Raw genomic sequence first — 24,978 nt, 5'->3', positions numbered from 1 at the left:
TTTGGACCTGTATAAACTTTTCTCTTTTCATCACCAAAATCTTCACCTTCATCACCGTGATCATCATCATCATTTGCTTCAAACCCACCATGGGATTTAACAGGCATCAACTGTTGAGAAAAAGCTGAAACAACAAAGCTTGAACAAGAAGAAAAACAATAAGACTGGAAATACAAAAGAAGAAGCAAATAAAAGCAAATGAGCTTTTTGCTTGAACTCTTCATCTTCATAATATATTCTTCAAAATTTCAAACACCATGCATGGGATTTAATCAAACCCCTTTTTTACCCCCAAAGGTGTATAATGTACGAACACTCTCTTTATGTCATTCGTTGCTATTTGGGGGCTCTGGGTTTTTTTAAAACTTGTGATGGGAAAGGGTTTTTTGGTTTTTTCTTGATAAGCCTTGGAGTTTGAGCTTCTGAAGAAAAAATGGAACAGTTTGACAATATTAGAGCGGACAGTAAGAGTCAAAATGCATGGGTTTTGGCGCCTGATGTTGCAATAAAAATGGGTGCAGATTTTGCAGATGAAAGAGTTTGGGGATTGGAATTTGAAGACTTGTGGTGATGATTATATGAAAGTGGCCATTTTAGAGGTTTTTTTAACCATGGGAAATCTATATATCGAGCAAAAAAGGGGGGAAAAAATGAGGATTGTGATCGTCTCTTTTGTGATATTTTTGGGTATATCTATTCCATGCTACTCATTTTTGTCTGCCATCAAGCCATATGGTTTGAATGTATTAAATTAGGTTACTTCAGATTATGAGTTTGAGTATGTTTAAGTGTGTTATCCTTTAATTAGGTATAAATTTAGAATTTTTTTACGATGGGTTAGAATTAAATTATAAAATTTTGAAAAAGTGAAAATATAATTTTATCATGTATTAACTTATGATTTCATCGTTTTAAATATTATCATTTATAAAGGGATTAAATTATAATTTTTTTATTATTTTTGGGTCAGGACTCTTGTTTGTTCCTTACATTCTCATCTACCTCTATGTAAGGGTTTTGAGAATTATATAAAGAAATATACTTCCTAAAAAAATCTATCGATCGAGTCTTAGCTCGATTGGCATGGGTATTATTGTTAATGCAAGAGGGCGTGAATTCAAATACGCTGAAATGCATTATCCACCTATTTATGGGTTGAGGAGGGGTAATTCTAGGTGTTTTATCAAAAGAACAGATATGATCAGAACATATATCCTTTAACTATTAAGAAAAATATTGCTTATTGACTTAGCATTTGTTTAAAAAATCATATTTAATCAATTACTTTTCTAAATAAAAAAAAATTAAGAATATTTTATTGAGAATTATATAAAGTTAAAAAGGTCCAATTAATTTTCTTCCAACCTCATCATTTCACTCCCTTTCCTTTCATTCTCTTTATCTTCCACTCCATCATTGCTTAAGACTTTAGATTTTTGGCTTTAGGGGGAAGCTTTGCTTTTAAATATATAGCAATGCAAAAATTCCAATAATTAGTGTCCCAAATTTGCATGCATTTACCTATTCTTCTATGCTCATTTCTCTATTTACCTTTTCTCCTTTCACTTAATTTCAACCACTTCATAAATTTATCAAACCAATTCAATTTCCCCCTTTTTAAATTAATAACCATTAAATTTTCCTTTCCAAAAAAAATTGAAACTTCAATCGGTTCTGCACCGATTCCGATCATACCAGTCAGTGCACATTGTTTCAATGCTGAAGCAGAACAAGCAACAACTTTTTCCGCACTAATAAAAATTCTAGTTCATCCCTATCGCATTGACCAGAACATGGTGCATCCGCCATTGCATGAATAATATTAAAAAAATATAAAAATTTTAACTATTTTTTACTATATATGGCTTGACCAATAAAAAAATATTACACTGGAAAGTAAAAAAGAAATTTAGGACATAAAGTAAAAAAGAAATTTAGGACATATTTTCACATTAAAAAAAAAAAAACTCACTCGCTTGATCATCAAAGAGAAAATCCCCACTCATCCTTCAACTTCTTTTATCGAAAAATCTTCTTGCCCTTCGGGTTTTTTCTTACTATTTTTGAATTTATTGAATGATGAATTTTTATACGTGGAGTTTATTTTGATAAATATATATTTAAAATTTATTCAATTTCAGTTATTCGTAAATATTTTTATATACATATATTTAATTTTTTTTAAATATTGATAAAATCTGAGACGGTACACCAAAATAGATCAATACGTACCAATTCCAGTAGAAAAATTATATGTCTACCAACGTGATACTAACTACTTTGATTTATATAAATTACAGTTTTTTAACTCAATGCGTGGAGTTAAAAAAAACTTCACTATCAATGTGCCAAAAATGAACTCATATAGCAAGGGAGAATTTAGGGGTTGCAGGGTTCGCGCTCCTAAATTTTGTAAAATTTCATTTTAACCTCTTTTTAAGTTTTTTCAATTTTTTTACCTTATAATCAATATTTAAAAATTCTAAAACTTTTTAATTTGACTATTTTTATAGAATTTGTAATTTTTTTTGTTAAATTTAATAACATTTACCATTTAATTTGATAAACTAATAAAATGTAGTATATAAATATTAATTTGGTAAAAATTAAGTAAAATGATTGCAATATCTGGAACAAATTAAACCTTTACTTATTTTTCCTTTTTTTAAATGTCAATTTGATCCTAAAATTTATCCCAAATTAAAATACATTGTTCAAAGTAAGCTTAACTCTTGACTCCCATACCAACATTTTTTACTTTGCATGTCATATGGAATTGAATTTACCTATACATAGAGAGAGAAAAAGGATTGTATGAAATTGTGATTCCACGTCATCCCTATCCCTTTCCAATAGGAGCATGACAAATCAGATTTTTCCTCCTGATTTTCAGATTTTTCCTCTTGAAAAAATTCAAATCCAACTAAAAATACTAAAAATTAGGAAGAAAAATCTGATTTGTCATGCTCCTATTGGAAAGGGATAAGGATGATGTAGAATCACAGTTTCATACAAGCCCTTATATATATTTCTTACTCCCAACCCTTAAATTAGAATAAAAATATGTTTAAATGCGCTTAAATTCATGTCCTCCTGATTGTTACATAACAACAATATCAACTAAACTAAAAGCTGGATCGAATTTTAAAATTTTTATTCATATACATGATGTATAATTATATTGTATTCAATTTATCAACCCTAAGCACAAAGTTGAATGATGAAATGATCTCAAAGTAGTGTAACAAGCATAAAGAACTGAAAGATGGGGGCAAAGAGTGAGATGAGTTCTTTTTTTTGTTTGTAAGGAAAACATGATATTGTCTTCTTTTATTCACCAAAGAAAAAGCCAAAAGCATAAAAGGTCAAGCCATGGTTAATCAATTTTAAGGAGTTAGAGACATATGCACCTTTACCAAGAGGACCCCCAAAACCCTAAAAAAAACCCACTAGGTATACAAATAGAATGTTAGTGAAAAATCTTCTTTAAAGATAGCTCCCTTTTCTTCTACACCCAATTCCTTTTTTCAACTTCCATTCCACCATGACTAGTTGTTATGTTGCTTGTCTAAGCTTTTGCAACCATATGCTTACACTAGCTCTTACCAACACTTTTCCCTTTTTTTATAAAAAAAATTATGAAGGGTTCATAAAATTATTCAGTTTATATATATATTAATCGAGTTAGATTTCAAGTTTTAAAATGGAGAGAGTTGAACCCTAGATATTTTACTTGTCCTAGATATTTTACTTTTAATTAGTAAAATTATAATTTTAAGGGCTAAAGTAAAAAATTTTGTGAATTATAATTTTTTAGAAAATGTCAAGACTCCTAGTTAACCCTTGGGTTTGCATAGCCCTCTTATTGAATATGCATTAGAACAAAGTAATTAAAAAGTTGGGAATGACCATAGTCTATGATCTTGTAGGGTTTTTTACATTTAAAATCTTAATTTCAAAGTAAATTTAATAGACAAATTTGCTGAAGGAATTTTGATTCGTTGAAAAAAATTATGAAATATCATTCGTCAAGAGTCAACAGATCCCTCAACATCTCTCGTATTGTCACCCACCAAGACCATCACCTTTGATAGTGCTTTAATTTGAGAGAATTAGTGAAAGTTGAGAAAACACTACAAGAAATTATCAAATGAATGGTACTATGAATAGTTTTGAGGAAATTTTAAAAATTTTAAAAAGTGTTATTCGTCGAGAATCGATGAACCTCGTAACAGCTTCAATATAATCACCCACCAAAACCACCACTCTTGATATTACTTTAATTTCAGGAATTCACAATGACTTACATCCAAGACTACTACCCTTGATAGTACTTTAACTTGAAGGAATTGGGAAAGCTGAGAAAAGAAAAACACTATGTCAAACGAATGGCACCGTGCATGGCTTTGACTGAGTGAATTTACACCCAAACAAAAGAGAAAAAGATGAGACAATATGTGGTTTATTGAGTACCATAGGCGATGGTCATCATTAAGGCTAAGAAAAACAAAGAAATTAAAGGAAATTTTAAAGAAAGTCATAGAGGTGGTCTCATTCTCTTTTGATTGTTTTTTTTTTCTTTCACTTTTTTTTGGGGTTCTCTTTTTTACTGGTCAAACCCATATGCTACTCTCTCCCATGGCCGTCATCATTTTTTATATCTCAAATCACCATCATTAGCTATGACACCTGAAAAACCTTGATTTTTATTGTTTTTTTCACCTTTACTCATTGCTACAAATTAGAGTTAAACATAAAAAAATGTTAAAAATTAAATATATTCATAGCAAATATGAAAGTGTTGTCATTTATACGTGTGAGGATCATAATATAAAAGTAATTTAGATTAAAATTAATTGAATTTCAGAGTATGAGTTAAATAAATGTAAATAATCAAAGTACTAAAATTTCGACTGATGATGAGCTAATTAAAATCTAGACTAATATAATTTTTAAATTGGAAAATTACATATAACACATTCATCTTCGAAAAGAGAGCCATATTTTCTAAAACGATTTACGTTAATTTGAAATAACAAAATCACGAGGCTTAATTATTTCAACATATCAATAGGTTCATATATAATATCACATTTAATTTTTGTTTTTAATAAATTGATATGACAAATTTTGATCGATAAAGTTTATATCATATTTATTGCAATTTCATTAAACGGAAAAATCATGTTACATTATCGAGAATAAATATTATTTTGAAGGTTTTTTTTTTAAAAAATTTTGTGAGTTTTATTTTTGAAGAATCAATCTCTTAATCGAGGGTGACAAAATACCAATATTAGTAAAAGGTGAATGGGCCATTAGAGAGCTCACAACTAAACTCAGATGCTTCAAAACTAGCTACTGCTTCAGTCTACATGCCACCAAGCCCACTACATCCTCACTATTTATTCCCACAGCAATTATTCTATTCAGTAAAAAAATATTTTACAAGCGGATTTAAAATGATGTCAGCGTTTTATTTTACTATAATAATAAAAAATGATATTGTTTTACATACATTTATTTATGGGTTCGGTTATTCATTCAAATTTGAAGGCCTATCTAAAATTTAGAGGGTTTGGGTAAAAATATTATGCTCGAAAAATGAAATTGGGAAAAAAAATTAGGCTCGTTTAAAATATGGGTTGAGCTTAGGATTGAACATTTAAGGCTCAAGCCCAGCTCGTTTTTAATTTTTAATTTTTTATATTATATTTTTTTATATATTATGTATTTTATAACACAAAAAATAATTTTATAGTAACATATAATACTACTATAATTTAAACATTAAAAAAATATTAAGATGGCTATATATAAAATTTTAATAAATAAAAATTATTTTAAAAAAAGATTGGGCAGGTTTAAAATGGCTTGGGTCACCTATTTACAAATAAGAGTGGGCTTAGACAAAATTGTAGGTCTACATTTTTTGTGGGGCTAAGCTTGGGCAAGCACAAAGTGCATTATTATCATGCTTACGCCCAACCTGACCTATGAGCACCTTTAATCATGCGCTTGCTTGTGTAGTTTTTTTATTTATTTACTTTGTTAATTTGATTTGATGCAATTATATACATGAAACTTTGATTTTATTCAATTGTACACAATTTAAAGAATAAATACATCCATTTACTTTCATGTTTGATAAATATAATTATTTATATATACAATACATAAATATAAAATGATATTATGACGATAATTGTATTAATGGTTTGTGAAAATTGAATCAAATTTAAATTGAATCAAATTCAATTGCACAAAACTAAAGTCCGTGCATCACATTGATCATTTGATCAATGTTCACATTTTAGTATTTGGGAGGTTTTGTATTATAGTATTGAATTAAATTAATTTTTTATTATTATCAAATAGATTAATTTAGTTTTTATATTATTAAAACGAATCGAATAAATCTAATTTGTAACTGTTAGCATTTATTGTATAAAAAGTGTCTCAAAATTATTATTTTCAATTGCACTATAATTTCAAACAAAAAAATCATTTACAAAGCTATAAAGACTTTAAAAATATTTACTCTATAAAGACTTTAAATTGTAAGCGTTAATTCTAATTCAATTTGGTCTTATTTTATTCTTTTTAATAGTACAAGAACTAAATTGATCCATTTAATAATAGAGAAACTAACTTGATTGAGTCTCTTAATAGAGGGACATTTCAGGTATTGGAAAAAATCTGATTTGAAAACGGTTTTCTTGCACAGCGGAAAATTAAAATTTTGAAAATCAAGTCAGTTTGTGATATTTATAGCAGTAAACCCTAGATCGAATTTGCACCTATGTTTTTGGATAAACGAATCCGTGTCGTTTCCAGTTTTCAACCAAACGGTCTTCTCCGCTATTCTCGTACCACAAACTGCTTCGAGTGTGGACTCGAATGATTCAGATCAAAATATAGAACTAGAAATAGTTTTCTTTATTTAAGTGTGAAAACGAAAAATATCTTCTTAAATAGAAACCGAAAGAAATTGTTATTCCAGAAAATAGATTTAACAATTGAGAATAAATTCTCTCTATTTTCAGACAGAGTAACAATATCTTAAAGTTGTGTAAATAGTTTTATCGATGCCATCTATTTATAGAGATAAGAGGTAGAACCCTTATTGAATTGTAGAAGTTTATTTCAACTAAAAAACGAACTCCTACTCTATCTAGGAGTATAAGGGGAGACAACCCTAGTTCATAATACTAGGGTTTGTCGTCCCCCTCATTAACATGAGGACTTGTGAGTCTCTCTCATATTGGGTCCAATTAAAAATATTTTCTAAAATTTTAATTCAATACTTTATAATTTGATCCAACTCGATATTTATTTTTTTATTCCCAAAAATAAACATCTTAATATCTTTCCAATTAAATAATCTTCCCAACTCAATTCTAATTCGTTAAAATCACGATGACTTTCTTGTAAAATAATTTATGTGAAAATATATTTAATATTTCTACATTCAACGGTTCACTGTGATCAAATGATTTATTTTCATTTTCAAACTTCATTTAATTCAAAACATAAATTCATTTTCGATCATTTTCATTTTCATTTTTTCTTTTAGAGAAAATTATAATCATTTCCAAATGATTTCATTTCTCCATTTTCATTTTCATTTTGGAGAAAATCATCATCATTTCCAAAATTTTCTCATTTCTCCATTTTCACCATTTCTATTCATTTGATTCAACATGTAATTTATTTCTGATTTCAACGAGTTAGCGGAGGGACCGATTGGACATATGCTATTGAGGCTCAAATGATTTATAATTAAGTTCTAACTTTTTGCCTATTAATTATTAACTCATTTAGTTACGAAGTCATTCCACTATAGTATCGTGACTGAACTCTCCCCAACAGCATACCATTATGAAAGCAACTCGATCAGTGCTTGTCCAATGACCTTTTCATAAGTAGGTTACCCTAATAGGATATCCTTAATCTCTTTGGGATAATATTCCTTCTCCCAGTATGATCCTATTTTATCTCATGGTAACTAATATATCTTCCTTCAGGAAGTGTCAATTACTATCAAATAGTAATCAAGTTATTCATCATAAAGACGAACGACTCATGGCCACGTTTACTTTTCATCAACCATGTAATGCCAATGAGAGGATATTATTTACTCAAGTCTCAAGCTATGGATTCCACTATATCCATTCAGGATTAAGGTAGACCACACTATGAACATCACAAGTAAATAAATTCATAAACGAATTTAGGATCTATTCTTCTTGGGTCCAGTTTGATGTATTACTAGTTCAATCAGTCACATCTATGTCTCTATCTTTTGGGATTCATCCGCTCCGATGCCAAAGACAAAGCATCTTCTAAATTGGACTTGATAGATGACATATTAATTTTTCAATTGGTTTGCTCATTTCCGATTAGGCTAAGGACATGTTTAGGTTCATCTACTAATATAAGTTATATTTACATATTATGATCCAACCACATAATTACGCTTAATATTAGTTTAAACATTACACAATCAGTGAGTAACATTTGTTTTTATTTTACTTTACGTGCAAAAATCATATGAGGACAATCATATAAAGTATATAAATGTAATTCATGATTTTGTTTTATTAATTAATCTATTTGAAAAAATTACAAGTATACATAGACTGAAATACTACACTAAGGGAACAAGATCCAACATCAGGTACATTCACCAATAGAATTATGTATAGAGAAAATTGTATTAGCAAGACAATAGCCAACTCTTAAGGCTGGTTCTCCATTGCTTTTGCAGTTGAAAAGTGTTCTTAGAAGAAAAAAATGCTTTTGAAAAGTACAGTAGAAATGTGCTATGAAAAAATGTATTTGTTAATCTTTAGTGCTCTCCATTGTTGCCAAAAATTATTGTTGAAAGTTAAAATATTATTTTTAGACATGATAGTAGAAAGTAAAAAATTAATTAAGTTGTATGATATTTAAAAAATTAATATAATGATATATGAAATATAAATTTCAAATACGTTTTAAGTAATTAACATAAATTATTTGTAAATTTGATGATATATAAAATATTTTTAAAAATTAAATATAATAAATAATATTTAAATAATTATATATAATTATATATACAATATAAATTAATCTAATTTTTTATATACCTTTTAAATAGTTAACATAAATAAGGGTATTTTGATAATTTTCACTTTTAAACACAAAAACCAAAAGTAAATATGCCTAAATCCCAACTTTGTGTTCGGGTGGAAATGCAATTTTAACTGAAAAACCAATTATTCTTTATTATTCCTATGGTGAAACGACATTTTTGACCCAAAAGTACTTTTCTACTGTAACGGAGAATACACCCTACAATAGCTCCGTCATTAATAGAAGTCACAGATCATAGGATGAGAAATATGTTTTTTTTTTTTTTTTTTTTTCTCAATATTTGTCCTAAAAATCCTCAGGACCTTGTCCATAAAACATGTTGGATTTTCAAACATAGTCAAAAATCCTAAAATCCCTCACTATCAATACCATAAAAAATTTGTACACCCCAAATCAAGCTGGTGTATTCCTAAATTTCACAAACTATTTTTTCTTATTTTTACTTTGTTTTTCCTTTCAACCCCAATCAAAATTTCAATAATTCTTTATCTTGTTTAAGTTTAATCCCTTCCCTCATCACCCTTTCTTTTGTCTCGAGTGCTTCATCTCCCCCACCATACATGGGGAATTGTTGCTCTCGAGGCAACCCCGAAAGTCTGACAAACGAATTAGGCGTCGCCTCCCCCGAAAACAATGGTAACGTTAGCATTTGTTCCCGTAACGAAAGTTTCTCGAAAGCCTCACCGACACAACCGCCGGCTTCACCATCAGAGGAAGCTTCTCCTAAGCCTACTCCCAAGCCTAACCCAATTGGAACCGTGTTATGCCGTCCTATGGAAGATGTGAGAAACACTTACACCATTGGAAAAGAATTGGGTAGGGGACAATTTGGGGTTACCTATTTGTGTACCCATAAGGTAACTGGCGAGCAATTCGCGTGCAAGACGATAGCCAAAAGGAAACTCGTTAACAAAGAAGATATCGAGGATGTTCGTAGAGAAGTTCAAATCATGCACCATTTGACGGGACAACCTAATGTCGTGGAACTCAAAGGAGCTTACGAAGACAAACATTCGGTACATTTGGTGATGGAACTATGTGCTGGCGGTGAACTTTTCGATAGGATCATTGCTAAAGGCCATTACAGTGAACGTGCGGCCGCTTCTTTGCTTAGAATCATTGTTCAAATCGTCCATACTTGCCATTCCATGGGGGTTTTCCATAGGGACCTCAAGCCTGAAAATTTCTTGTTGTTGAACAAAGAGGAAAATTCACCACTCAAAGCTACGGATTTTGGTCTATCACTCTTTTACAAGCCAGGTAAAAACATAATCTTATTAAAATTTTCAAGTTGGGGTCGACTTCGGTTTCTTTTAACTTGGTGCCTTCCGAACAGGTGATGTGTTTAAGGACATTGTTGGTAGCGCATATTATATTGCACCAGAAGTATTGAAGAGGAAATATGGACCAGAAGCTGATATATGGAGCATTGGTGTTATGTTGTATATTCTTCTATGTGGTTTTCCTCCCTTTTGGGCAGGTAACTAATTATATATATATATATACTAGAGTATGGCACATTTATGATATGGGTGAAAAAAATTCATGGCGAAGCTAGAAGGGTTTGCAGTGGCCTTGCCCTTCCCCAAAAATAGGTAGAATTACTTTAGAACCACTTTAGAAATTGTAATAATATAATAGTATAATGGTAAATTTTCATTTTGGCACCCTCAAATATTTATAATTTACTTCTAGCCCCATAAGAAAAATTTATGCCCTACACCCCTAAAAATATTTTAAAAAGATACAAATACCCTCGTAATAATGTAACTTACTTTGTATAGAATAAATGTATTTTAGTCTTTTTTAAGTTGAGTTAGTGCTCGATTGAATCGTGACACGAATTCAGTTAGAGATTTAATTTATAGTGTAGAAAACACCTTCATAATAATGTAATTTACTTAGTATATAAAAGGGTATTTTAGTCATTTTCAAATTGAATTTATGCCCGATTGACTCATGACACCAACTTAGGGACATAATATATAAATAGAAAACACTTAAATTAAATTGATGCTCGATTGACTCGTGACACTAACTCAATTGATGCCGATTATTTTGAACCCTGAAAACTAAGACAATTATTTTATGATAGAATCCGAAAATGGGATCTTCAGTGCAATTTTACGTGGGGAAATCGATTTCGAAAGTGATCCATGGCCTGCAATTTCACCTCAAGCAAAGGATCTTGTTACCAAAATGTTAAACTTGGATCCCAAGCAAAGGTTAACAGCACAACAAGTTCTAAGTAAGTATATGCCCTTTTTTAACCTAATTATCTAGTAACCGAACATAATATCGACTGTGATAAATACGACGCAATCCAAAAAATCTGACGGAGTAAATGTATGGCCACCCAACAGATCATCCATGGATTAAAGAGGATGGTGAAGCACCCGATATTCCTCTTGACAATGCAGTCTTAGCCAGGCTCAAACAGTTCAAAGCAATGAACAATTTCAAGAAAGTTGCTTTAAGGGTAAAATTAATTAAAACCCCTCATTGAAAACACACCCCATTGGTTAAAAGGTTAAGATAGGTTCATATTATTGTATGAAACCATGAAATTGTTCTTGTTGTTGTTGTTGTTGTTGTTGCAGGTCATTGCAGGATGTTTATCGGAGGAAGAAATCCAGGGGTTGAAGGAGATGTTCAAGACCATAGATTCCGATAACAGCGGCACGATAACGCTCGAAGAATTGAAGCAAGGGCTTGCCAAGCAAGGAACGAAGCTAACTGAATATGAAGTTAAACAATTAATGGAAGCAGTAAGTTCTGTTTCCAAGGATTCAATAGTGCAACTTTATATGGTAGCGGAGTTTTGGGGCTTACTTAAAATTTTTAAAATTTTCAGGGGTCTAATTAAAGATTTCAAAAATTTAAGGAGTTTAATAAGAATTTCCAAACGGACTTGGGTTTAATTAAAAATGTTACAATTTTGAGAGGATTAATGAGACTTTTCAAAAAATTTGAGGGTCTAATTAAAATTTTTAAAACTATTTGAAGGTTTATTTAGAATTTTTAAAAATTTTGAAGGGACCTAGTTAAAATTTTCAAATATTTGAGCGACCAAGCCCCTTCTAACTATATATATGGTGTTTTTTTTTTTTTTTCCTAACTCCTTCATTCTTTTTTGTTTATTATAACAAAAGGCGGATGCGGATAGTAACGGAACTATAGATTACGAAGAGTTCATCACGGCCACCATGCATATGAACCGAATGGATCGGGAAGAACATTTGTACCGTGCCTTCCAACACTTCGATAAAGACAACAGCGGGTAACGATAGTAATGACAATTAGTAACTAAACAACGATGGAAACACAATGATACGATCACTGTTTTATGATCTATTGATCGCAATACTTATTGCTATCGATATGTTTACATTTAGGTACATCACGATAGAAGAGCTAGAACAAGCTCTCCGTGAATATGGCATGCACGATGGCAAAGACATCAAGGAAATCATTTCTGAAGTCGACAACGACAATGTAAGCAATACACATACATGCATACATATTCCATTTTCTTAATAGAGAAGGGTTTAACTTACATAAAAAAAAATTCGTGAATTATTTGCAGGATGGAAAGATAAACTATGATGAATTTGTGGCAATGATGAGGAGAGGAAACCCTGAAGCGAACCCGAAGAAGCGGCGCGATGATGTAATGTTCGACAATTCGGATTAGGGACGAAAATCACTATGAACATTCATTTGGGTAGGGCTTACAATGGATTTGGATGTGAAAATATGCATGCATAAATTTGTACAATACAAATGGAAAACTGGGAGAGGATTTGGTTAATGAGAAGATGGCTAAAGGGAAAAGAAGGGGAAAGAAATAACTTTTTATTGTAACTTAAGGATTGTGAAATTTGATTGGTTTACTTTATTAACATTTTGCAATTGTGTAAAAAAAAAAAACCATTGCTTATATTAATGGTTAGAAGATTTAGCTTTTATCCATACTTTTTATAAATTCTCAATTTACAAATTGAATTTCTCTTGTTTCTCTTGTTAGAACGGTAAAACAAGATCTAATATAAAACTTAACAAATCAGGATCTATCCTGTCAGACCATCAAGAATAAATCAAGAACAAAACTAGATGCGGAAGCATACTTGAATCCATCAATTTCTTGAAATCTTCGAATCTTATTGTTTTGGTCTTCTAAATTAGCACACAAGCAATTCAGAAAAGGTGGCTCTCTCTTCTCTAAAGAAGTATATTAGAAAAGTTACGTATGTGTAATTTGTGGATCATAACCTTAATATATAACTTTTGCACATTAACCCTAATTTCTAATCAATCCATCATCAATTAGAAATTAGTTATTAGAGTTTCTATACATATTTGACCCATACTTCATTTAATAACTAAAGCCTAATAAACCTTAATCAAATTAGATCACTTTTAATTTGGGTTAATCTTTTAAGATAGTAAATAATAACATCTAATTACTATTATTATATATGTGATGTCTATATTTTTCAACAATCTCTCACTTGGACCACATATATATTAATTACTCTGTTATCACATGTCATTATATAACCTTATGAGCTCAAAATTTTACTATCATATCCAAAAGGTATCCCGAACAATCTCGTCCATTAATTATGTTAACATAGAACCAATGTGACTTTCGTTACATATATTGTAACTACCCTAAGTTCTTATAAAGCTGCTCTCACTCCGATGCGAACGGCTTTACATTATGCAAACTACCCTGAGTTCATTTGTTGTCTGTTTTCTATCTAGGATATTTTAGTTGTCGATTGTTCTAATGGTCCATTGAGAATGAGGGGAGCTAGGTTAGGTGTATTGGGTAAGCCTGATGGCTTGGGTTTAGTTTCTCTTGTAACACTCCAAACCCGGTCTAGACGTTAAGATCGAATATTGAGGAATTACATGAACTTGTTTTAAATTCCAAATTTTAAACTAGAAATGTGTGTTTTTCGAAAAATGTTAATTTTAACAAATCTCTTGCAATTTTTCAGAAAAATATGTGTAGGTCTTATTTACTTAACAAAAGACAGTTAATTTGTTACTTAGTTTCGCAAGGAAGTTTCAAAGCCGTTAATTTGTAAAGCACGATTTCAAAATGTGAAAACGAATACTTTTGCAATTTATCAAAAGCATAATCTAGTAGAAAACCCAAAAAAAACGTCCAAAATATTTAAACAGTCCAAAAAGTCTAGAGTTAAATTTAAAAACATAAACCGTCTCATTTTATTAACTGAGAATCCAATCCGAGCTCCCGCACGCCGCCCGGTCTTAAGTTTGCTGATTACCTGAAAAGATAAAAACATATTCCACATTTGATATCTAAGTTGGTTCACATATATAAACATGTTCCATACTTGATATCTAACTAACGTGGGACTAAGCTTTCTATTTTCCTCAATATAATTCACAAGTGGCTTAATTTGAGCATCAATTTCTCATTCTTCACTCAACCATTTTGAGCATATGATATATCGTTGTAAAGATCTCAAGAATATAAAATCATAGTTTTATGGTTCAAATCTCCACATTTACTAATCGAGAATATGCCTCAAAGCTTCCAAAAAATCCATTTTTTCCAACAGTAGCTAACCTCAAAACGCACTTCAAATACGACACTAACTAGATTACTGAAAATGGGTCCACACAGCTTGGCACACGGTCAAGAACACTGTCGTGTGGCTCACGGCCTGACACACGACCGTGTGACATCGACAGTGAGTTTTCGGCTTCGCGTCGTTCATTGATTTTTCGGGAATATTGTTACACACCTGACGTTTCTGGAAAACAACGATACGGCAACCCTAAAACCAGCATTCAAAATGAACTAATTAGCATCAATACACCAAAATTCAATCATTAAATTTGGCCACAAGCATTAAACATTCGACCTTAACACCAAGAACCAGCCCCTTCGAGGCATTCGATTACTTACCCAACAAAACAGCAACTCCTAAGGCTCACTAAACGTCGAAGGAAAGCTCATCTCAAGATTTTCACCTAAATAGATCCGAAATTAGTTAAACCGAAATCCCACAATCAACCCACATACTTTGCATAATAACACTTAAGGAAAATAAACAGGGGAAACTTACAATGGGTCGAAGTAAAAACGGAATGGGTCGACGACAAAGGACAACTCCAAGTCAAAATGGCGGCAACAAAGATGAGCAAGGAAGATGGATCAAACCAAAATAGAAAATCACCGCAGAAGAGGGAGGAAATTTTTGCAGTAATTGAATGGAAAATTTGAAAAAGAACAATAGGAAGAATTTTGGCAGTAACAAGGAAACTAACGTGAAAAGAAAGAGCGGGAATGTAGGGAGAAGTGGACGACAGTTTTCGAGAGATATTCAAAAATAATAGATAAGCTAGATATTCAAAGTCAAAGGTCGGAACAAAATTAATAAAAATTCAAGGGAAAAGATTCAATCGCAAGACCTTAGGCACACATAACTAACACTTAGCCACTTAACTAGTACAAATTACGTAACATAATTTTACACTTTCAAAATTAAAAATTTTAGGGCGTTACATCTCTCTTGTTTTCTCCTCTTATTTATGGTGTTTCGGTCAATGAAATTCTTGTTTTTTCTGTCGAAAAATTAAATATATATAAATATGAGTTAAACTTAGGCCAAAAACTTTCTTTCAAAGCCTAGTCCAAATAGAAAACAGACTTAAAACTTTGCTCAACCCATTTTCCAAGTCTTATATTTTTTAATCTCATTTTTATTCAAATGCTCTCATATTTCATACGAATATGAGTTGGGACAGATAACTCGACCCTTGAACAAGTCTAAACAGAATCTAATTATATTCAAAACCAATAACAAATCAAACACAATTCACATATAAAATTTTTGAACCATAAGTAATTACCAAGAATATTTTCACAACCAAGGTCATATCCAACATATTTCCATTAAAACTCAATTCCTAGTTCATGCATAATAGATTAGTTGTTTTAGAAAAATATACAAATACATACCTACCTACATACATACATACATACATACATACATACATACATACATACAGCTTTTCAATAGTTAAAAACATAACCAAATTGATTATATCAAACAAAGGCTTGAAACTTTTCCTTTTTTGAAAAATAAAAATAAAATTCAGATTATAAAATTTTCTTAATGAAAACAATTGGGATCATATAGGTTTTATTTTTCCAAATTCAATCTTATATAAAATAGATAAATAAACTGTAAAACTGAATGTCGATAATGGCAATGTAGAACGATTGCAAAGCAATAAGGAAGAAAATTAAATTTACATGGAAGCCCTTTCGGGAAAAAAATTTTATGGGCAAAGAAGAAAAAAACTCACTAATGTTGGAAATTGAATGATACAAGAGAAGTTTCGACTACATCTATTTAAAAGTTGAAAAACCTTATTCTACTCAAAGTAAAAAGTAGAGGAGTTTTGGCCCTCGACCTTAAACCCTCAACAAATCCCCTAATTTTACCACTGTATTATTTCTTTAGCAGGAATTTGGGTCACACAACTCTAACATAAACTAATTTTTGAACAAATCTAAAAATACCCACAATTTTCTTTTTTTTTTCCAAACAATAGCCAAAAATACAACAATAGATTTATATTCTTAATGGTATTAAGAGTTAATAAATTAATTTTTTTATTGGTTTTGTTAGTAAAACAGTAACTTAATTTAGGCATCCCTCCACAGATAATTATATTGTTTAATTACCATCAATTTATAACTGAAAATTGTTCTAATTTATTTTAATTTAACTGGGTTTCAAAACTTCAATTCCTTGGTTAATTAATTATCATCTTTGGTAATTTTAATCCTTGCTCCTACAATCCATGTCCAACCCAACAGAGGTAATAAACCTCTATATCTTTTCTATTTTTTTATTTTAGTTTTAATTTATTTTTCTGCATTTTTATAATTAATCCAGAATTGTTTAATTTTTTTAAAAATGGTGTTTTTTAATTGGCAATTTGATAACACAGCTCTAGTTTTTAAGAATTTTAACCTATTCATTAATCGAATTTTAAGGGTGTTTCCGATGGCAGAACATGACATTAAGTTTTGGGGTCTAATTAATTTTTTTAAAAATATTTAGAGTTCAATGAGAATTTTTAAAAATAAGGGTTTAACTAATTTTTAAAATTTTCTGAAAAATTTGATGAGAATTTTCAAAAAAAATTAAAGGATTTGATTAAAATTTTCAAAACCTTTATAAGGTTTAATTAGAATTTCCCAATAATTTTGTTAGCTTAAGTAAAATTTTGAAAGGTTTAATAACCATTTCCAAAAATGTTGAGGGGGCGAAATCCCCTCTTGCTCTTCTTAACTATAGTTACTGTTAGCTAAAAAAGTTGGCCAAATTGCATTTCGATCCTTCCAAAATTTTAAATTTTAATTTTGATCCCTAATTTCCGAGTTCGTTTCGGAACCGGCAGAAGGATGAATGGATAACAATTCCGAAATTCGGAGGGTGGGAACGTAACCCTCCAGGATCTACCAACTATTCCATGGAGTTCTCACAAGCTCGAGCCAACAGGAAGAAACGAAAGGCTGATGTTTGGCGTAGTCTTGGAAACGAACTCGATTTAACTGCGGATTCATTACGACAAGACACCCAAGATTCTGTCTTTGTAAGATTTTTTCTTTGCATTTTCATCTATCTATTCACCTACATATCAACACTTTTAATTCATGCTTTGATGATATGTTCTTTGCTCAAAAGTTGGTATGAATTCAATTGATTTTAGCTTATTTAACCAGGGTCAAATACAATTTTAATTTTTAGGTCAATTTTGTATAATTCATCCCTATAATTTGTGCAAAATACATATTTAGTCCTTGTGAAAAGAGGAGAGAATTATTTGTACTCGAGTAGAGGTGTCCATGGGCCGGGCCCGGCCCAGAAAAAATTTTGGCCTGGGTCCTAGGCCCGGGCCCGGCCCGAAATATGGGCCTAAAATTTTGTCCAGGCCCGGCCTGGGAAAAAATTCCTAAGCCTGAGCCGAGCTCGGCCCGGCCCGGCCCATTTTTTTAATAAACACCAAAAATTTATTTTAAAAATAAAAAATAAAAAAAAGTATTTTAAAATTAAAAAAATTAAAAAATATATATTTATTATATTCGGGCCGACCGGGCCGAGGCCAAAAAAGTGGTGACCGAGGCCCGGCCCGTTTTCTAAATAGGCCTCGTTTTTTGCCCAAACCCATATTTTGAGCCTATATTTTTACCCGAACCCTCCCATATTTCGGGCGGGCCGTCGGGCATGGATACCTCTATACTCGAGTATGAATTAATTTTTTCAGTATTAATTAAAAATAAAATATATTAAAAAAAGCAATTAAGCTTAATAATTACTTGAGTCAAACATTAAGATAATTAAATTCGACTCAATATCAGGCCAACGGGAAGCAACAAAAGACGAAAAGCCTGGGAAACGAGCAGGATTTCATCGCTGCTTCATTACCTCCTCGTCATCCTCGACAACGAGACCATGAAGATTTTGTCACCGTAAGATTTTCATTTTCCATCCTGAATCATCAGTTGATTTAATACTAGTTCGATTATTTGTTTTCAAGTTTAGATTATTTTTTTTCAATATTAATTTAAAATATTTAAAAACTCGATTATGCTTAATAATCATTTGAGATCAACAATAAGATACTTAAATTCGACTCGGTATCAGGTCAATGATAAGGTACAAAAGACACAAAGCCTAGGAAACGAGCAAGATTTCATCGCTGCTTCAATACTTCCTCAACTGCCTCAACGACAAGACCACAATGATTTTGTCACGGTAAGATTTTCATTTTCCACCTAAATCATCCACTAATTTATCATGTTATTTTCTTAGGGATCTAACCCAATAATTGACTTAAAATGTATTCACGTGTGTGAGAATGTTCATTTGTATAGTTGAAGTCGGAATTGCAAGGTCGAGCCAACAGGAAGCAACAGAAGAAAGATGTTAGTCGTAGCCTAGGAAACGAGAAGGATTTCATCACTGCATCGTCACCTCGTCGGCAAGACAACAATGATCCCGGGATGGTAAGGTTTCAATTTTCATCCTAAATCATCCATGGTCTATTTATTTAGCTACAACCGTCATTTAATATAATATTTTTAACCTTCGACTCTAGATTTTATAATTTTATCTCCACCCCTAATACAAAACCGCTTCTCGAAACCGAACTTCAGTTGGATTTGGTATAGCAACAAATTATATTTACATGTATATATGAATGAATTAATATAGATATGTCAAATTTTACCCAAATTCAAAAACTCAATTTGGTCGGTCCTAACTCAAATCCAACTCAACCCATTTTTATTATAAATAATCAACAACCAAAATTGGCCCAACCCAAATTTGAACTAATCCAAATCCAAAGTGACTTAAACCCGAAACAATATTTCAAACTCAAAATGGCCCGAACCTAAAATAAACAAAACCCAAATTTTCTTGAACTCGTAATAATGTGACTAGAAAAATTTGGACCTCAAACCTAAAAACCCAATTCCAAAATGACAACTAATAAAAATGAGGTAAACTTAAAATTAACCCCAAAATTATAAAAACCAAATTGATTCAACAGTAAAAGTACGATGGAGGCCCTTGTACTAAAAGTCGGATTATATTTTACACTCTCTACTCATAAAATGAGCAAATTAGTCAATGTTCGTTAAATCAAAGAGCAAAAAGGTCATTCTATCCATTTTTACGTTAAAAACTAGATCATAATGAGGTACATGTGGCACACCACATGTCACAGTTTGATTTTTTTGTCAATCTCGTTAGATATTATAGTATAAATGAATGAAATTTTTAACAGAAATAAATAATTTACTTTTTTATTTAACATATAAAGACTAATTTGATATTTTTTAGTGGCTGAAATTCAAACCCAAATCGACCTAAAACTCGAAATGAACAAAACCCAAAATTACTTAAACCCTTAATAATGTTTGTAAGTTATTCTAAAATGGACAGAACAAGAAGTGGATGTCGGTTCCTGAATTTGGTGGCTGGGACAAACAACCTCCTGGTGCTACAAACTACTCCATGGTTTTCTCACAAGCTCGAGCCAACAGGAAGCAACAAAAATCTGATGTTTTCCGTAATCTTGGAAACCACCGCGATTTTACAGCCGATTCATCACCTCAACCGCCGCAGCCTCACCAACAAGCCGACAATAACGACCAAGATTCTGCAGTCACCGTAAGATCTCCATTATCGCTATTTAAGTCACTTGGTTACAACCCGTTTATCTAGTAAAAAATGAGCTCGAAAATCTAATGACATTATTTGATTATTTTCGAAACCAACAGAACTATGCGTGGATGCTCGTCCCCGAATTCAGAGGGTGTGATCGGAAATCCACCGGATCGATGGACTACTCGACGGTGTTCTCGAAAGCTCGAGCCAACCGGAAACGACAAATGAGTGGTGATTGGCGTAGCTTAGGAAACGACGACGATTTCATCACTGTTTCATTACCACATGAACAACCACCTTACCAAAAAAAACATAAGGTTGTTTGTCTCCGTAAATTAAATTGCACATTTTTTTTTTTGAGCCGAATTCGAATAACTAAATTGATATCTATTACAATGCAGAAGAGAAACAAGATATTTGCTTTCCTTCTTTGCTGCTTTTGGCAATGAAATTCTCCGAATTTCAGACATTGATTTGGCACGACAAGACAACTAAAATCCTGGGATTGCTAAATTAATTGGCCTTCATCTGTTGGGGAGCAAACAAATCAAAAAGGGGTCGTTTTTTTTTTATTGAATTGCCATGTAAATATCATTATTTGCATGTGCAATTGGATTGTAGGGGGCAAATATCTCGAGTAGCTCGTGAATGTAATCGAAATTTTTTTTATAATTTCAATACATATATATACTCGAGTTCGAAGTCAAATATGAAAATTCGAGAGCCTAATCAGTTTAAACATCGGATTTAAACCAATGTACCGGAGCTTTGAAGGAAGAAATGAGCTTAGCATCGGTTCTTTCGATTCCGTCGAAAAGAAAACCGAAAGGAGGCATTGGTATATACTTCCCAGAACCCGGTGCAACTTTCAATTCATCATCTTTCCAAACAATTCTTCCTCTAGAAATTGTGACCTCAACTTTTCCCTGAAAAACTCCAAACCCGAATTTATATTTAGTAATAATATAATTTTTGACCTTTGAACTTGGCAAATAAATCCACTTTGGTACATATACTATTATTTTAGTTCATTTTGGCACATGAACTTAGTAGCTAGATCCATTTTGATCCTTAAACTTGGATTCCATCAAGATGATATGACCAGTGTTCTTGGAACATGACTGGACTGGTCAGTCGAATTGATTAGATCAATTGAGAACCGACCGACATATTGGTCCAAATAAAAGGGTTGCACTGATTGAATCAAAAACTGTTCAAAACTGATAAAAATAAAATAAAAAATTGAGACAAAAACCAGTAGTTGAACAAATTAAACCGGTTTAATTTTTTTATTTTTTATGAAAGTTTAATTATTTACTTAATTATTACTGGTTTACCTGTTGAACTGGTCAAATAGTTTGACTTGCAAACCATTGATCAAACTAGTTCAACCACTAGTTTGGTTTTTAGAATATTTTATATGACATTCTAATATTGTACCACGTCATAACCTAAAAATAGACCTAGTTGTCAAGTTCAGAGGCCAAAATTTATATTATCCCTTATAATTATCCCGAGTTATTCGTGTTTAAAACGCTTTGTAATCCGGCTAATGAGGGTATAATTTTTATACCTTTCCTTTTCTACCTTCGTATACATTCGTATTGGTTATCGAATGATGAGATCTTGGATTTATTTCGAAGCTCGTTAAATATAATGATATCTGCATCGGATCCAACAAGAATTGCTCCTTTTCTTGGATAGATGTTGAAGATCCTAGCACTGCAAGTTACTGAAACATGACAACAAATAGACACAAAGGTTGTCTATGAAGGAAAATTGTTCGAAGATGAAAAATCATTACCATTCAGTACTTGTTATCCGGACATAATCAGTGACAGAAATTTGGCCTGATTCCTGTAAAAATGCTCGAGGTGAGAACAGACTACAAATCTTGTAACGAATAGGAGGTAACTGTTACACTTGAGAGCTCATGAGCTTTTTGAGTTCGATGTGTGTACGCACTTGCTTGCGTGTGTGTATGTATGAATGTTGGGGGTCAACTCTTTCCAGAAAATTTTTCAAAGTGTAGTCCATTAGGCAATCAACTGGTCTCTCAACAGTTGAAGGTATTGTCTCTCATTCTCTATCGAGAGCCAACATACTGTGAGCAATTGTCATGATGGCCTGGTTCACAGAGCCGAGAGCTCCTCACCGTACATAGCCCAAGAGTGTGTATGTGTGTTGAGGGGGATGGATCTTTCCGGAGGAGTGTTTGAAATGTCGTCTATCAGGCAGTACTTGACCAGTCCCCAACAACCGAAGGTATTGTCCCAAAGCTTAGAATCATCAAGGACCAATCCAGAAACCACAGGCTCTCCTATAACCTTTTGCCCAATAAAAACGAAAAAAAAATCCGGTTCGTGTCGGATATTTATTTGTATCCGAGACTCGTTCGATAAAATACTAAAAGAGAAATAAAAACCCGTTTTTCGAGCTTTAGCTATTTCTTCCATAGCATCAAGCACATCACATGAACGACATATAGCGGCGTGTTCACGAAACTCGCCAAACGAATCGCCCTCATGGTTGCCTCGGCTTCAACCAAAAGAAAGCATGTGTAAGGATGTTTAAATTGCGGTTGTGGTTGCGTTTGAAGTCATTACCATCGGAGGTCTAGAAAGGGCATGACCTTCTGGACCGGTAATACCGAGCTCGATCATTCTTTTTTTCCCTTCGAACACGGCATCGCCGTTTTCAGCATGAACCATAGCCAATGCACCTAAAGACTTACACCTCTTCATCCCTCGTAATAGAACCTTGTTGTCGACCATGAATGTCCCCTTGTACGCCATGAAAAACTTGAAAGAGTTTATGCCTACGAAATTGTCAATAGCAATCGCGAAACAATAAGAAAAGAAAAAATAAAACACACCAATTTTACGGGCAGAGGAAAAGAAAATTCACTAATATTGAAAATTGAATGATACAAATTTCAATCATTAATTGAAAAGCTTACCATTTTCCTTAACCATTATTTCGATTTCTTTTGAAACAGATTCATCCCAATGTCGAATCACCATATGAAAACCGTAATCCATACAAGATTTGCTTGCTTTCTTTTCATAAGCTTCGAACCCGGACATTAAACTACCATTAACAGGGTGAACAAAGTCGATATGCATCGTTGTTCCACCGGCTAGCGCCGCGGCCTGACCACTAAAGAAGTCATCAACCGCCACTGTCCCCATAAACTCCGCATCTAGGTGCGTATGAGGATCGATACCTCCTATCGATGTCACGGTACATTAATGAAACGATAGAACACACTTAAATAATCGTATAAATCATATCGTATTCCTATAATTTCTCATATCATAATTATAAATTATAACCTGGCATTCCTGTGGCATCAAGTACCATAACCTCATCACCAACCTACCAAAACGTGTTCAAAATGTATATTATGAAAGAAAAATTAAGATTTAAATTTGGTTAAAGTATTTGGGAGGTTCCTAGTAGTCTCTTTATTATTAAATAGATCAATTTAATCCGCATACCATTAAGAATTAACATTTACTGTATAAAAAATATCATAAAAATTATTTTTCAACCGTAGTACAATACAAGGACTCCTTAATTTAGTGTTAGTAGTGCAAAAAACCGTGTAACAATTAACGGTGTTATCAATTTGGACTAAACTGTAAGAAATGAAACATGGACTAACCTTGATATTAGGCTTGACGTACGGCAACAATAATACCATCCTCTACATAAACATCAGCTCTCTCCTGCCGATGAGCATTCACCACAGTTCCTCCCTTAATCAATAGCTTTGATAACGACGCTGGTAACCATGAAATTCCACCGATGGAACCGCCATTCCCGGTTCCAACTTCACACATCTGCAGCAACAATGGCTATGATCATTATTCTCAACCAATTTTCAAACAACCCAAAGGTGACAAATTCATAAATATATACGAGAAAATTGAAATTGTGTTTATTACCAGCTGGTGGCTTGATTGTGATAGGGAAATGGAGGCTAAGGGAAGGAGAAGATGAAGTAAAAAGAGAGAAATTATTTGAGAAATAGCCATGAAAATTGATCATTATCATAGATGTAGAATATATAGATATAGATATAGTAGTAGGCTAGTAAATGTGCGGTGTTCAATTATATAGAACCTACCTCAGTTAATGCATTTTTTAATTATGTTAGGAGTATGAAAATGATTGATTGTGTTATAGTAGCTTAGACCTATGGGGTTACAGTCGATAGAGTTTTGGACCTATATGTCAAAAGATTCACTATGATTTTTTTATAATTATAAATTTTTAAGAAAAATATTGAGTCTTAACTCGATTGGTATAAATATTATTGCCAATGTAGAAAAACGTAAATTTAAGTATACCGAAACGCATTATCTTTCTATTTATAGGGCGAAACACTTTATCCTTTCATTTATGACGAGAATGAAGTTGACACGAAAGGACAAAATCACAACCACATCAACTGTTAGAGTTGTGACCCAAATTCTAATTAAAATAAATTACAAATCGTAACCGGGGTACAGGGGCTGAAGACCCTTATGATACAATACAAACTACACAAGAAGAATTTGTATAAAAATTTACTTCCTCATTGTATTAATTTAGTTTA

At 32.0% G+C, this 24,978-nt stretch overlaps 2 protein-coding genes and 1 pseudogene across 2 annotated transcripts; 2 read left to right on the top strand and 1 right to left on the bottom strand.

Moving 5' to 3' along the window:
• The first annotated feature begins 9,617 nt into the window (after nucleotides 1-9,617).
• LOC105790070 (calcium-dependent protein kinase 34) lies at nucleotides 9,618-13,095 on the top strand. The gene is made up of 8 exons (XM_012617475.2): nucleotides 9,618-10,401; nucleotides 10,478-10,621; nucleotides 11,237-11,389; nucleotides 11,505-11,620; nucleotides 11,742-11,909; nucleotides 12,294-12,421; nucleotides 12,537-12,636; nucleotides 12,728-13,095. The coding sequence occupies exons 1-8, from the start codon at nucleotides 9,702-9,704 to the stop codon at nucleotides 12,833-12,835; spliced, it is 1,617 nt and encodes a 538-aa protein (XP_012472929.1). The 5' UTR covers nucleotides 9,618-9,701; the 3' UTR covers nucleotides 12,836-13,095.
• A 4,507-nt stretch (nucleotides 13,096-17,602) lies between these two features.
• Nucleotides 17,603-20,908, top strand: LOC105790072 (uncharacterized). The gene is made up of 7 exons (XM_012617480.2): nucleotides 17,603-17,793; nucleotides 18,560-18,670; nucleotides 18,846-18,956; nucleotides 19,076-19,207; nucleotides 20,151-20,378; nucleotides 20,489-20,692; nucleotides 20,777-20,908. Exons 1-7 carry the CDS (start codon nucleotides 17,671-17,673, stop codon nucleotides 20,822-20,824), a joined length of 957 nt encoding a protein of 318 aa, XP_012472934.2. The 5' UTR covers nucleotides 17,603-17,670; the 3' UTR covers nucleotides 20,825-20,908.
• Nucleotides 20,727-24,443, bottom strand: LOC105790073 (dihydropyrimidinase-like; annotated as a pseudogene).
• Between the last annotated feature and the right edge of the window lie 535 nt (nucleotides 24,444-24,978).

Source organism: Gossypium raimondii, chromosome 8 (assembly GCF_025698545.1).
Source record: "Gossypium raimondii isolate GPD5lz chromosome 8, ASM2569854v1, whole genome shotgun sequence".
Lineage (NCBI taxonomy): Eukaryota > Viridiplantae > Streptophyta > Magnoliopsida > Malvales > Malvaceae > Gossypium > Gossypium raimondii.
This window is presented reverse-complemented; position numbering and strand designations above follow the sequence as displayed.